The following is a 14,892-nucleotide window of genomic DNA, read 5'->3' as shown; positions in this document are numbered from 1 at the left end:
ACCTTTGTATCTTTCTGACATTACTGTTTTGCTTCAGCAAACTGCCTAATATCAGATATATCCTACTGGGTACCTTTCTAAATCACTTCAATTTTCTTTGTCCCTGGGCTACAGTTATATGATCAGGATCCAAAGCTATCACAGACTATGATATACTATTTTACTTGCTCGTTTGTATTAGAATGAACTTTATTAGCTTTTGGGCACGTGCCTATCAGTTTTAAAGATTAAGTATTATGTCAATAGTTTTTATGCAGCATTCAAGTACGCTGAATCATTTTGCTTGCCCTGAGATTATTAAAAGTGTATTATCACTTTTACAGAAAACATTTTTATTTTAAAATGAACCATCACTCATAGCAGTCTGTGCTTACCAACGCTATCCCTCTAAAGTGATATTTCACAGCAAAATCAAAATGGGGACAGATGCTCTGTAAGTAATTTTAGATTTGAGAATACGTGAACCTTACAAACACAAGTGTGTAACTAACATTTGACTCCACACACCTATGCTTTAATTATCCACTTTCTTCCTTTAAATAGTCTTAATTTTCTATTTTATATTCTTGTAACTGCTAACAATAACCACAGCACTTCTACCATATAAAAACTGATGATTTGTGCAAGCGTAAATTTGTCATTCTTCTTGAATAGAAACTATCTTGTTAAATAACCCGTAAAAAATTAGAGATGAGCTTGACTGTTCCAGTATCAAAACCAGGAAATCAAAGATGCTTTTTTGTGAGGAAGCTGAGGTTTCAGCTAACACTAAGAAGCTTTTAGAGCACAAATCCAGCCTATAATCAGATTTTCTCATTTCCTTACCAGTGTTCCGTACTTTTGGTTTTGTGGTTCGTAGTGGCTGACTACATTGTGTCACAAATGGGAAAATGGAAGGGGATAGTGTGTCGGGGGTTTGAGCTGAAGAACAACTATTTTAAGTGTGATCTGCCTCCAGGTCCCTCACTTGGGCACTGTGAGGCTCGAAGTATCGCAGCTGGCAGATGGTGATTGCGGAGCTGGTTTATGATTAGTTGAAAGAGCACTCCCTTTTTGATTAATTCATTCTCTGTCCTCAGTAGCTAAAACCCTCTTTCACCTGCTTCCATCACGGTGTCATCACTGTAAATCCAGCGTGTACATCCTCTAGTTCAGGGATCACCTTCTGTCTTAATCTTTGACCAAGACCTCTTGGCACTGCTGTAATAGACACCCAAAGAGGCAGCCCACAGTAGGAGGAGTTTCGTAGTCCATAGGTCAGCTCTTAGCATCCTAATTCTCCCCCATCAGAAGGTCTCAGTGGCATATTAAACAGTTATTTACCCTATTCTGACCTCATCATTTCTGCTTCATGAAAGACTGAATTAACACAATAGCGTTCTCGTATCTACTGACCTTGCAGTGCTTACAGTGATGTTACTCTAATGTTCCTGTAATATTACTGTCTTTCTCAAGTGGCATAAATTAAAGAGATAGTAGACTCCTTAAAGAGTTTAGAGGACAGAACGGTTCCTTCAGTGGTTGAACAATAAGTATCATTTCATTTAAGTTACTTCTGAGAATTGGAACTCTTTCAGAGATGCAAAGTGGAGCAAATAAGGATCTCAAGACTTCAACATTAACTGATGGGAAGAAAGCCAAAGTTTTTCATTTGCTTTCACATCCTCTCTTGTGGCATGCTTTAGTTTAAATATTTTGGCTCCAGTCTTGAAGCTTCCAATGCATAGGCAGATTGCTATGCCCACATGTAAAAAAAAAAAACACCACAGAATTGAGATATTTTTGCTGTTTTATTTAGAGTATGCATTTAATTGTTGTACCTGCACAATGCCATAGAAAATCCTGGTTTGCTTTCACGTATTCAACAACGGCCTTTTTAGGAGGGTATTTTTAAAGTAGATCCACTCTAATTAAATGTATTATTAAGAATCCAACACTTCACAGCTATCAGTGGATTGTAGTATTGAAAATTTGCAAATAAACACAGGGAAACAGAACTCAGTCTGAACACATCCTCAACAAGGAGGCACTCAGGCTTTAATAGAGGTAACCCAATCGCTATAATTAAAAAGCATCCTAACACACTTTGAAAAATTCCAGATACTTACTATAAAGTACAGTTGTGTAGCACAGTTTTCTTTCACACCACTCTAATCATAATCTGTACAGTTTCCTGACTTCTGTTTATATAACACACGAACGTGAGCATTATTTATAGTCACAGTTGTTCTCTTCCCTAGCCTTTGTTTCTCGCAAGTCTTAAATATTTGTAAAAGCAAGAAAAGTAATTAAAAGTATTGATACATTAAGCAAACATTTCCCTAATCACGCTGCTTAAATAGGAATCATTTGTTTAAACAGAACTTGCTAAGTATATGTACAAAAATATAATGTTACATAGTTACTACATACTAGGAAAGCCAACTTGCATTTAAAGAAACAAAATAAACAATGCCAAACCGTTACTAATATCGCAGTCAGCCACTCAAACATTAGGAACTCCCAGAACCGAGTGCAATGGTTTGGTGTTTGCCCAGATCTGTGAAGTAGCTATGTGCCATCTGCTCCTCGCACAAAGGACATGAGTTTATTCTTGCTGGTGGGAACTGCTGTCTAAGAGCCAACACTTGGCAGCCTAAGTCCTTACCCTTGAAAAGCTGGCAGAGAGTACTTTTTAGCCTTTGAGTTCCCTAATACTGTGCCCCTCCAGGGTGCAGGTCCCTCATGAGTGCTTTATTTCCCTCTTTATTCTGATTCACCATCCCGTGCAGACAGGCAGGACACCTCAAGCGCATCTGTCTCCTGTGGATTCCCCTTACCTGCCAACACCTGACAGACTTAATCATAAAATAAATCAAACATTTAAATAGCAAAATTTTGTACTTACAAGCTGAGAGATTGTAGGTTGCAACTAAGACAAATACAAAAAGCAAAACCAGCCTGTGGTCTGTGGCAGGATTCCCTCCTCGCCATTACCCCCCGTCTGTCCAGGACATCCAGCTTCCCAGAGACAAGAGCAGCACCCTGTCCTTCGTGGTGGCCCACGCAGTCTGGCTGCTTACCACCTTCTGCTCCTGGAGAATTAGCTTTTGGACACACAAGCAAATGTCTGATAGTCGGAGCCAGGTATCTTGGTAAAAGGGATTTCACAGACTTGGTCACATGCAATCAGTCAGGGAGCAAGTAATCTAGATAAATGCTAATGAAAGCTCTTGCTGGCACTTTGCGTATTCAAAGGCTATTTACTATTGTTCCTAGTCAGCTGGCTCGCTAACTTCCCATTCAGTCTGGATTGCTCAGATTCAGCTGGGACCATCATAATATTCACATTACACATGATATAAGCCATCCACTATGCGTACATTTTGTTAAGCTCATTATCGGTGGCACACTGGCGAGACCACACATGACACATTGTTAACGTGGATGACAGATCCCGTAATGAGCTGCCTTATCTGGACAAACCAAAGGAAGCCGGTTTACCTCCACCGCGAACGGCACGCATTGACGAGGGCTCCTGTTAACACACTGGGCTTGCCTGTGTATGTATGTTACAAAGCAAGTGTAATGACACAATTAACGTCCGCCCCATCCCAGACAGCTCAGGTGGCTCTTTCTGGCTGTCTGGGTCCAGCGGTGAGGAGCACTGAGAAGATCTCTTTGTTCTTGATATCAGTCCTCAAACCTCACAAAGAGCAATTAGGAAACGGAACTGGCCTTGTCAGACCTTCTGGCATCACCCACCGAACTCGTTTATCATGGAAGAAGTCTCATAAGAATTAAACTGAAAACTTGTAGCAACTTTGTACTGAGAACGTGCAAACTGCAACAGCTTAAAAGCTGACCAAATTTAGCAGATTTCACAGGGACAACACAAACCATCCCTGTGCCACACTTCAAATTCTTGTTTCAAATTATGTTGATACTAAAACCTTCTCAAAGAAAACATATCCAGAATTTCTTAACATAGGCAAACAATGTATTTTTTTCTGTAATCTTACTCTCGGAAATGACTGAAACACTTTGGCTCAAGCATACCATTAAAAGCAAAAATTGGCTTTGGACAATGCCCAGAACACAAGTTTACAGCCCAAATGTTTAAAGTTTGGCAAAGCAGCGTACAAACTAGTCTATATTAACCTGAGGCAGTGCTACCATTTCTGCCTATGAGATGAATAGAAAAATATGAATTAGATTTCAATAACGGAAAACATCGTTGAGATGAGCGCTGGCCTGACTGTTGGGCTAGCTTATTTACCAGAGCAACAGTGCAACAAAGCCAACTGCACCGTTAAGCCACACTGTTTGCTGCTGAGCAACGTGCTTAGGCTTTGTTAGCTGAAGAATTTGAAACATCGCATTTATGAAATCCCTCCACTCTTACATCAAAACAACAGTCTTCTGCTGGACTTACTCTCCTGGCCTGATTTACAGATTATCTTTTTGAATCAGATAGAATATCATCTCATGTAGTCTATCACGTTACTATAGGAAAATAACAAATAGGTGCATTTCCGTTGAAACTGGAAATGAAATATCCCGCATGTTTCTGTTTTATTTCTAATCTGATACAGCTGCGTACTATTTCTAAAAAAATTCCTGACTGAACTCAGCCACCTGAACTGAACAATAATATTTAAATAGCAACTAGTATTTAAGAAGATACTTAATTGCATTAAAAAACCCAAAATCATAGGCAACATTTTTGAAAGTTTTACCTTATGTTGCTTAATCAAATTACATAATCAAAACTTATCTAATCAAAGCCATAAATTTTTTTACAATTTCAGTAGGGTCTTTTTTTTACTTAATTCAGTTATCATCACCATCTTTTCTGCTTTTTGGGAACACTAGTTCCCTCATGCAAGAACTTTCCAGTCATTCAAGATCCACAGCCACTGGCTGTCAACCAACTTTGGAAAAGCCCATAGTATGTGGTTGGCATATCTAACCAGGGATAGCCTGGATCATTCTTCAGCTTAGAGGGCCAGCAGTAAGATCCAGGCTACCTCTGTCTTGCTCTAACCTTGGAAGTTCTACCACCATCGCAGCGGTAATCTCGTCAGGGAAACATCACAGTCACAGCACAGGGATGGAGTGCCTACCTGCTTTCAGATGTTTGGCAGGGATTTGAAGAGGTCCCCTTTCTTTCTTTTCTTGTAGGTAGGTAGATTTTGCTACCAAAATACAGTCTCAAAGTTAAGGGATGCCTTGTCACAGTCTCTGTTTACTAAAGTTTTAGTACTAAACATATGGACAGCATGAACTGCATTTCAGTAGCAGATCATTTTAATGCAAATTGTGAGTCGGTACAATTGTAGCAGTAGCTGGGTATCCTATAAGAGACCTATAGCAAGATACCTATGTACAGAGTTTGAACATAAAAGCTGCAGATGATCCTTGCACAACATTTCCATTGTCATCCACAGAAACTCACTAAGCAAATAGTCAGAAACTAGTTAGATAACCACAACGCGAAATCCAGGCTGTCTGCCACGCAACGCCTGTATTGGAATTAGGCCCTTGGTCTCATTCCTAGCTATTCTATCGTCTTCTCTTCTTTATAGCAGAATGAATTGAAATAAGGATTATAAAAATGCACACCTTCCGAATGCTTAAACGATTGGAAAAAGTATAGTCAATCCAAACTCGTAACCCAAGGTAGTGTTTCCTACAGACTCGAAAACATCCATAAAACCTATGACTTATGAGTACTTTTCTAGTTCCTTGGGAAGTTCACTGGTGTTTTAGCCTTTACATCTATGGCACAGGTTCAATGTGGATCCAGGCACTCAGATACTGAATAGTCATAAGTGCAATACTTATTTTGTTGTATATCTTTCTATATCTGGTAAAGCTTATATTTTTAATATAACAAATAATACATGAACCTGTCATTTACACTCTTAAAATACAATGAGAGTCAGTAGCATAGATGGCCATTTTTTTCACTTGGTATAAATATTAATCTAAAGCTAATCTATAAATATTAATCCAAGGCACTCTTTCCCCACCCTCCCCCCCAAATCCACATACATTCATATATATCTCCTTTGCTTTATAGCCAAGTCCTAAGGCTGCATGTAGGCTTTCAGGGACAGAGATGGGCTTTCTCTGTTAGGTTTATTAAATGCCTAGGTTCAGTCATCTCCTGCTATAAAACTGAGGCTCTCAGATGCCACCACAGTATGAGAGAAAAATAAACGCTACTAAGCATATTCAACTTTGCCACAGCCACTGCTGAGTTTTGTACAATTATATTCATTTCATTGTGACTTACATTTAAACTGTACTTCTAGCCTGCTTAAATATGTTAAGAATTATCCTGAGGGACCATAGTAAAATGTAGTCATGTTTATTTGTAATTGCTACAAAATGGTTTACAAAATTGTTAGTGTCTTTTATTATGCCTGCTACTGAAGCACTTGCCTGTTAATTAGAGAAATTTCAGCTGTCATAGCTGGCAATTATAGCTTCTGTATCACTGTCTGTTATGAATAGTCAATGAGAGCTGATTAATATGCATGAGTAGCAGTATATAGCGTGTGCATTGGAGCACAGTGCCGCAGCCGAAGCGGAGCAGCAGAGGGAGTGCTGTGTACTGCCAGGGAAGGAGGGAGAGCACGAAAGAAAAGAGCACCGTTCCTCTGCAGCACCCTGTGCAATACCACTGTGAACTGTTTCGGTCCAGCCGACCCACCTAGGGCTTTCAAGGATATCTGCATGCATGCTTGCTAACAGAGATTTCTGTGGCTGCTCTGGTGAATAAGGGAGGTTATTCCTGCCACTTATTTAAACATGGGATGCAGTTTGTGCACTCTACAGAAGCAAGAAGAACAGTACAAGTTACTGTATGAAGTTTGTCAGGTAAAGAATTAGATTTCATTTCTAAAAGCAAATGTTCTCTTTTAGGCTTCTGACCACTGTTAATGACAGGGAAAATGGAATACCGAAAACTGCTTATACTAGTGGAAATGACAGGGGGTTTGCCTTATTTGATATGTCTATGATTATATTTTTACAATGTACCTTCCCATTCACACTTGCAAAGCATCAAATATTTGAATGTATGCTATTATACATCAAACTTTTTACAAAACTTTACATCACAAAATCGGACACTGTTATTAATTTCTCCAGTATGTATTAGGTAAAATCTCTTGACAAGGGTCATGGCTTGGTCACAAGCTCTTTGAACAAGTTAGGAAAGACATGCAAGAAAGGCTTTGTATCTGTTTACGAGTACATACAGACACTTCTTTCTGTGCAATGCATTCATTTGGTGCTCAGTCTGGTCTTTAAGTGCCTGCTCCTGTCAATGTAAGTTTATGTCTAGTAGTTGTAGTTTTTGCACCTCTGCGTGTAGAAATACCAGCTACCAAAATAGTTAGATTTGACAGCAGATTAAAACTACTGCTCTGCAGAGCTCTATGCATCAAATTACTCCTATTAAGTATCTGATAAGTTTTCTAAAAATGTGATAACACATTAACCTCTGTTACAAAAAGGTTATTTCCTGTTACTGCTTTTCCTTCTGTCGGTCTCTGAAATGTCTTACTCTGTCACATCTGAAGTACGATTTGGACCAAAACAGCGTGATGGAACCTTGCAAAGTGATGGCCAGGTGTTTAGGGACATACTCCTACAAATCTCTTTTGAAATAATCATAGGCAGATAGCTTATGGTTAACCTCTGAAAACATTAGGTGGGTTGTCAGTACAAACACTCCAGATAAACACAAACTACCCAGATCCTTCAAACTGTACTTTATCACCTTGCCATTCCTAAGGTGGTTTAGAATAAGTGGCAATTATCCCCAGTCACAGGAGCATTGGGCCGGTGGACATTTCCCAGCGCTGCCGTGTTGTGCACTCGCCGGCAGAGGGAATTGCTCAGCGGTGCACAGGAGTGAAAGAAATCCTGTGGTCCTCACTGCGTTACCACCTGCATCTGATCCCAGACACTGATGTCACCGACAACAAAGCAAATAAAATATGTGGTTTCTATGTTATGCTAGTAGGGAACTGATTAAATTTTAAACACAGAGGTGATCTAATAGTTCTTGCTCACTCACCCAAAGGACGCTGACGCTTCGTGGAAGAAAAAAACTTGTGAGAGCAAATAGGAAGACATGTTTACTATCATTTCTATTTATACTAACTCACTTCCACTTGCTAAGCTGCTATGCATGTGATGGTGGGAAGAATTTTAGAGGAAGGTAATCAGATTTCTCGGACATTATTCTGTACTGAGAACTAGTTTCAAATGCTGCCTGCAACAGCAGACCTGGTGCCAGGTACTGTTTGTGTGAATCCTCTGTTCAGATCAAGCAGTGGCTGTGGTAGTAGTTACTTATCCCCCAAGGCTGCCAAGTTTTCTGGCAGTCTGGGTTTGAGGACTATCAGTGAATCACATTCAGAAGCGCAACAACCAGAACAAACCAAGACAGCAACAAATTAGGAATATTTTGATTGTTTAGGAAGCTTGCAAAATTTTTGTTGTGAAATGAAGGTGGCAGAGAACCTTTGCAAGTTACTGATGTCTCCTAACAGATGCAGGACAACGTTCTTTAAATACGCGTCCTTAAAATCAGTCACAGGAACAGTCCCACTGATATCTGAGATGACTGAACTATCCGGTGCTGGCTGCAGGTGCAGATCCCTAGCAGTACTTTGGATTTAGAAATCAACCTGCAAAATGCTGCAACCTTGTTTCAGCAATGTGTGGAGCACAGTGCACAGCACTGGTGATTAACTTTAAGCAGGCAGGTCCTCTGGGAAACATGGCTGGAATACCCTCAGCTTCCACAGAAGTGAGAGGTGCATGTAATCCTATAAAACTGGGATTTCTAACATAGTAAAACCTGAATTATTTAAGACTATAATCCCTGATTATTCCAGAATATAAATTATTGTGCAGAATTATTTTAACAGGGTACTACTTTGATTTCTCTGTTTCACAAGACAGGAGGGAGGGAATTCTATAGCTTATGGAGTATGTCCCAATAATTAAATATCACTATAACTATAAAAATGCATCCTCATGTAACCTACACATAAGAGCAATCACTTAAAATTTAACGGTGAAGGAGGTGAAGAATCATCGTCATTTAAAATAACAGGATATAAAAGACAAAAGTTTCAAAATATGCTAGCAGTAACAAATACCTCTTACAGTGGTTCTATTTTGTATCATCCATGTAACCCTAATACCATGTGGTAAGATGACGTTACCATTTCTGAGAAAACTAAAAGAAGCTTTTTTTAGAGTCCAAGTTAGACAAAAATTGCATAACTTGGTTTTAGGAAATATTGAGCATTGTTACAAATAAATCCCCTTAGCCTTATTTTCTAAAAGTTCATGACTCTGAGATGTAGGAATTCAGAAAACACTTGCAAGAATTAATAATAATACATAACTGCACTTTCTCTATTAGGCCAAAAGCTTTAGTGTGGCTGGGAAATTAATGCTTCAATAAATTACAATTCCAGAAGGTCCAGTACGTCTGGCTCCGTAAGTCCTCATAACAGAGAGCACAAAGAGGATCAAATATACCAGGGCTCAGGCTTTATCCCTTCCTCATCCATAGATAATTCAAAGAGATCCTCTTCATTAAGGGCTTTGGCACATTGCCTACGATTTCTTTTTGGGCCGCTGTGAGCTTAATGATGCAGAACAACGGTCTTCCCTCTTGTTGAACACGTACCTTATTGTACCTTTAATCACATAATAAAAACCAAATTAAGACACCTCGTCATTAAAGTCTATTGTAGCTGTGCATATCAATGCTTTGTATTACAAATACAAAGGGGACTATGGCAGCTTGAAATCTTGATGCAGAACACTGTCACTGACGATAAGCGTCCTTGTGGCAGCAATGTGATGCATACAGTATCTCAGATGTATCTTGAGGTTTGCTTCCCAGTTGCATACAGCACATGAAATGAAGTAATTATATGCTATTAGATTTTGGTTTTCTAATGGAAATTTTCTTTAGGAGACTTTAAAGGGTGTGAAAATGGAGGGAGAAAGGGAAGAAAGAAAACCAGAAAATGGGGGGGGGGGGGGTTAGACCAGTTTTCCAGTTTGCATTTCCCAATGTTATCAGCTCCTATACAAACAATAACAGAAATAAGGGCTTTTCCCTTTGTAGGAAAATTCCTGGGGGACCGAAAAGTAATCTCCATTGAAGGAAAGTTACAGAAGAATGAGTCACCTGAGATAGAGCTTTTGAGTTTGTAAAATAAAATAAAAAAAGATTAAGACCTCAATTTAAGAAACTTTCTCAGTACCTATTTCACACTAAGCACATGTTTACATGCAGTTTGGGAGGTAAGCACACATAGTGAAATAATTTCCTAAATAGCCACTTAATATTTCCAAGGATAAGAACATAGAATTTTAAATCACAGGTGACTCTAAACTGCACGGGCAATGCTCAAAGCTGTTTCCTGCGATTCAAGATGATGGAGTTCATCCAGTTCTTGTGGTGGGAAGATATCATAAAAACAACCCATCAAAACTGGGACTACAAGCTGACAAACCATGCGATAAGTGAGCATGGTGACTAACCCCTTCCTCCAGGCTGCCCTTCCAGAACAAGGATAGAAACGCTGGCAGGAAACAAGCTCACATTGCCACTGCCCTTGCTTCAGATGATCCGAGGTCAGAAGATTTCTGCCTCTGTGATTGTTGAGCTGGCACCTTTCACAAATACTAAAGTTCATATATAAATAAACAGTTGATGTAATGACCTTTTAGTGTTTTACTAACTTGAAAGCCCCGTTCACCTGCTTTTGGCCTGGCACATCTCTGAGACAAGTAAAAATGACAGTGTTAGTGAAAACAATAGTGGGCAAGCTGGATTTGTCTTCTAAACTAGACTAAGATACGATGCGGCCAAGGTTATAAAAGTATCAAGGTCAGCATACAAATTGCTGCGCTGAGAAGACAGTAGTGATGAGGAACTAACCGACACCGTACTTCATTGGCAACTTCCAGCAGCATCACTTGCGAGGAGACTATTCCTTCAGCAGAACTCACACACAAACCAGTTGCACTGGGCTGATCACTGATACAGCTCCCTTTGCCATTAGAATTCCATTCACTTGTTTAGACTTGCAAAAATTAGACTAAAGTAATCAGTCGTTAAGAAAGCCCGATTCAAGGAAACAGTCTAACTAGACTTAAACCTACTGAGCAATGATGTTATCCTAAACGAGGGCCAAAATGAAGCTTGCCAAAATAAACATTCAGCTCAAAAAAAAAATTCTAATCAAAACTGTAAGATTTAGGAAACAAAAATAATTGCCTCTGTACATATGCTTTTCACACCCTCAAATTTAATTGGGCAGCCAGAGAATTAGTTGGTCTACATTTCAGTAGTTTTCCATGTTAAGACCGAACTGGTTGTGCCAATTATAGTAAACTGGTCTACTTGAAATACACTGTATGGCTTCAAATACTCCATGTACAGTCTGTGCTGCAGCTGAAATTAAGAATAGCATTGAAGTTTTATTCTGTCACTTCACTACCATTAAACTTGACCTCAATAACAGTTGTGAACCTATCACACTTACTTCAAAGTAGGCATATGTTTGCTTAAACAAGATGTTAATTCCAAGGGCTTTGTTCTAGACAGGGTTTTCTACTGCTGAATTAGTTCAGCTGTAGAAAAACTCTGCTTGACAGACTGGAGACTCGTAATCTTCAGAAAACTGCCCTTTAATGATTGTGGCGCCTGTCTGTGGCTCAGAAGTCCCTTTTCTTAATTAGACATTTACCAGAAACTGGCAATTGAAATTTTCCTCTTCACTTGACGATGAATAATGCAATCCCTCTGTTAGGATTTCTCTGGAAGATACTCTTTATTGCATGTTAGAGGAATATTTGGTCATTAAAGGAACATAACCAAGACATGATATGAAATAAACAAAATGCCTAATGTTCACCTGTGATATAAACGGGTAATCTGACATACTGTGCACATGAAATATCTTACTGCTTCGTAATCTTCCCAAAATCTACGGTGCCTTTCTTCTTTACATTGAGCAGATAAAATGCTTAACCATAGCATAGATTTATTTGGAATTTTTTTAAGTGATAAATGATTGAAAAGATGAGTTTTGTAATGCTTTACACTTATACATCTGTTTAATGCTATGAAGCAGGTGGCAAGAAGTCACAAGGGAGAAGGCACTAGGGACAATCACTCTGTGCTTTACTGTCACATGTCAGACATGGGCTGGGAAAAAGGAAACATATGGAGTAATGAAAAAGTGCAGATTTAATAAATGCATTTTGCTGTGTTCATTAATAACGAAACAAAAGGTCAGGCTTCATTTTCACTAGGACACGGCAACTCTATGTTTATACGTACACTGGGATTGTTCCTTTCAGAGACTCAGTGGGTAAATGTAAGCAGATCCAGCTAGCCCTCCTGAACTCACTAGCGAGTTAGGGATTTGACAGGAGAGTGGCAGACTTAATAATATAAAATGTACATAAACTTTAAACAAGACTACAATAATCAGTACTTTAAACAGTGACTATTGAAGGAAACCTTCCTATTAACACAGTATATCTTTAGGCAAAGAGCCAGAGGCCACCATCTAAAAGAAAAACGGTAAACATCATGGCAGTGTTTTCTCAATTGTGTCAATACAGTGATAATTCTGGACATGGACATGTTGTAGGTGATTGGACACACTGTCCACTGGCACACGAACTGGGCACTTCTTCGTTTCATTTCTAATTGCTGAAACTTCTTCTGGCTTTACACTGAGACACCACCTTAGCTGCGTTACGTAGCACTCCATTTCTCAAACACTACCACCAGACTCCTCGGGAACACTTGAGGAATAAGTGCTCTGCATCACAGAAAAAGTAATTGTACAATCAGACTAAAACCATATTTGGTTTATGCATTTTCATGGATTGTGTGCATTTACACTGAATAAATCAGCTCCTACAGCATCATTTTAGAGAAGGTGATCATTCCTATGTTGAAAGATCACAGCTGGTAAGAAAGCCTTTTTAAATTTGGCAGAGTTGCTTGCAGAGTGCAACAGAAGCTCTTGTATCTGACCTAACAGCATCTGCGTAACTTCCATCAGTTTTAGACAAAAAAGGAAAATGAAGGTGTTTTTATCATTAGCACACTAGCAGAATTCTAGGCCATGGTCAAGCAGCATGGACTGGAAGGGTAGAGTAAGGTGGTGGTGGTGGGACTCCTACCTACATGACACTGTCTGAGGTTAGTTTTCTTCAGTCGAAAACACTGCTCTACTTCTGGAAGCAGATGGCCCAAGATGACAAAGCCTACTCTGCAGATAGCAGGTAGCTCCTGAAGCAGCAGGCCCTCTTATTAACGAATCTACTTGGATCTGTCACTGCTGCTGGGTTCCCAGGTAGCAGCACTGGGTGGTTTTTGCATCTTTTCTTAGCATCAACTTCAATAAGCCTCTTCAGTACAGGTAACTTCACAGCTATCCACAGTTGCTCTTTCCCTGTCTTATATCACTGAGACCTTTGTGGAAGAAGGGAGGGAGCGGGAGGATGGGCTCAAAAACAACAAACGATGAGCAACAGTGAAGAAATGGGAATGTTGTGAATTAGAATGGTCTTAACGACAGTGTCTTGGAGATCAGTGTTGAGGTTTCAGTTGTGGTGTGCTCTCACATGACCTTGGGTAGATCACCAACTTGTTTTGTGTTTGATCTCATCTGTAGAATACTCCTTTTGTCTTTTTGCTTGGAGCAGGCTCTCCAGAGGAGGCACTGTCTTTTGTTCTCTGTTTGCATAGTCCGATACGCTGCTAAAATAATGTTAGTATTATTTGAAGGCCTGGTCTATACACCAACTTGTACTACTCTGATTTTAATGGAAGTGTGGTGTTAAATATTGCTAGACTGTCAGCTATTTGAGCTGTAGGTGCTGGAAGGGCATAGGAGAGGAAAGCTCCTTCCAAATATGTCTTACTTTTACACCATTCTCAAAACACCCCCCCGCATGCCACTGCTGGAGAAAGGTGACTGGTCTACAGGGACTTTTGGCCTGATTCAGTACAAGAATTTTGCTTAAATCCATGTAACATTACACCCTCAACTAAACAGATTAATATTTTTATGCTATTTACTATCATGGTGTATTATTTTAAACATAAATATAGAAATACATAGCTTTTAAAAAAGTTCTCATTCATAAAAATGCTGCGATTTGCTGCACTAGACGAATACATAGGTTTTTGCCTCTTGGGAAAAGGACATTTGAGAAGGGCAAGAGCATTTCAATGTAACATCTCAGCAGAAGCAGCCCAAGGTGCCACACTGGAGGCATAGCGCTATACATGGGCAAATATAAAGAATGAGAGAAAGCGGGTAATTGCACTTTCTGAATTCTGGTCATTAGTAATTCATGATTATTTATGGCTGTCATTTGTACTTCACTCAGAAACATAATTGATTGGCTCCCTCTGGGTCATGCTACTGAAATGGCAGAAAGCATCATTAAAAAGGGAGGGCCTGTAAACTTCTGTGTTTTATGTGGACCAGGGTTATTAAGCCATGAACAGATACACAAAAGATCACTTTTTTTAATGCTGACAAAATATGAAAAAGTATTTCTGCCCTGATATACTCATTTAACACGATGAATGCATATTTAAGAAAAGAGGGCTCCAAGTAAACTTTGCTTACAGAGAAAGTACAGAGTCTCAGAAGTCCCAGCATTAGTCTAAATCTGTTTGCATTGAAGCAAACGATAGAATTCCCTGTGGTTTTATTTTGACTCATGATACATGGGAGCGGAGCCTGAGAATCCAACCAAAAGCAGGCACATTTTAGTATGCTATATACAGCACTAGCGCTGCCTTGTTAATACGTAAATGTGCTA

At 39.4% G+C, this 14,892-nt stretch overlaps 1 protein-coding gene across 3 annotated transcripts in view; it reads left to right on the top strand.

Moving 5' to 3' along the window:
• The window catches only part of PDZRN3 (PDZ domain containing ring finger 3), a 150,259-nt gene that overhangs the window by 108,985 nt on the left and 26,382 nt on the right, over positions 1-14,892 (top strand). The window contains exon 1 of one of the 3 annotated variants that reach the window (XM_052776359.1): positions 6,572-6,867. The exons of the other annotated variants lie outside the window; for them this stretch is intronic. Within the exon in view, the coding sequence (XP_052632319.1) occupies positions 6,799-6,867 (69 nt within the window). The 5' untranslated portion in view covers positions 6,572-6,798. Of the gene's footprint in view, positions 1-6,571; positions 6,868-14,892 lie in introns of those variants that run through there. 3 annotated transcript variants of the gene reach the window in all.

The sequence above is a fragment of the Harpia harpyja genome, chromosome Z (assembly GCF_026419915.1).
Source record: "Harpia harpyja isolate bHarHar1 chromosome Z, bHarHar1 primary haplotype, whole genome shotgun sequence".
Lineage (NCBI taxonomy): Eukaryota > Metazoa > Chordata > Aves > Accipitriformes > Accipitridae > Harpia > Harpia harpyja.
This window is presented reverse-complemented; position numbering and strand designations above follow the sequence as displayed.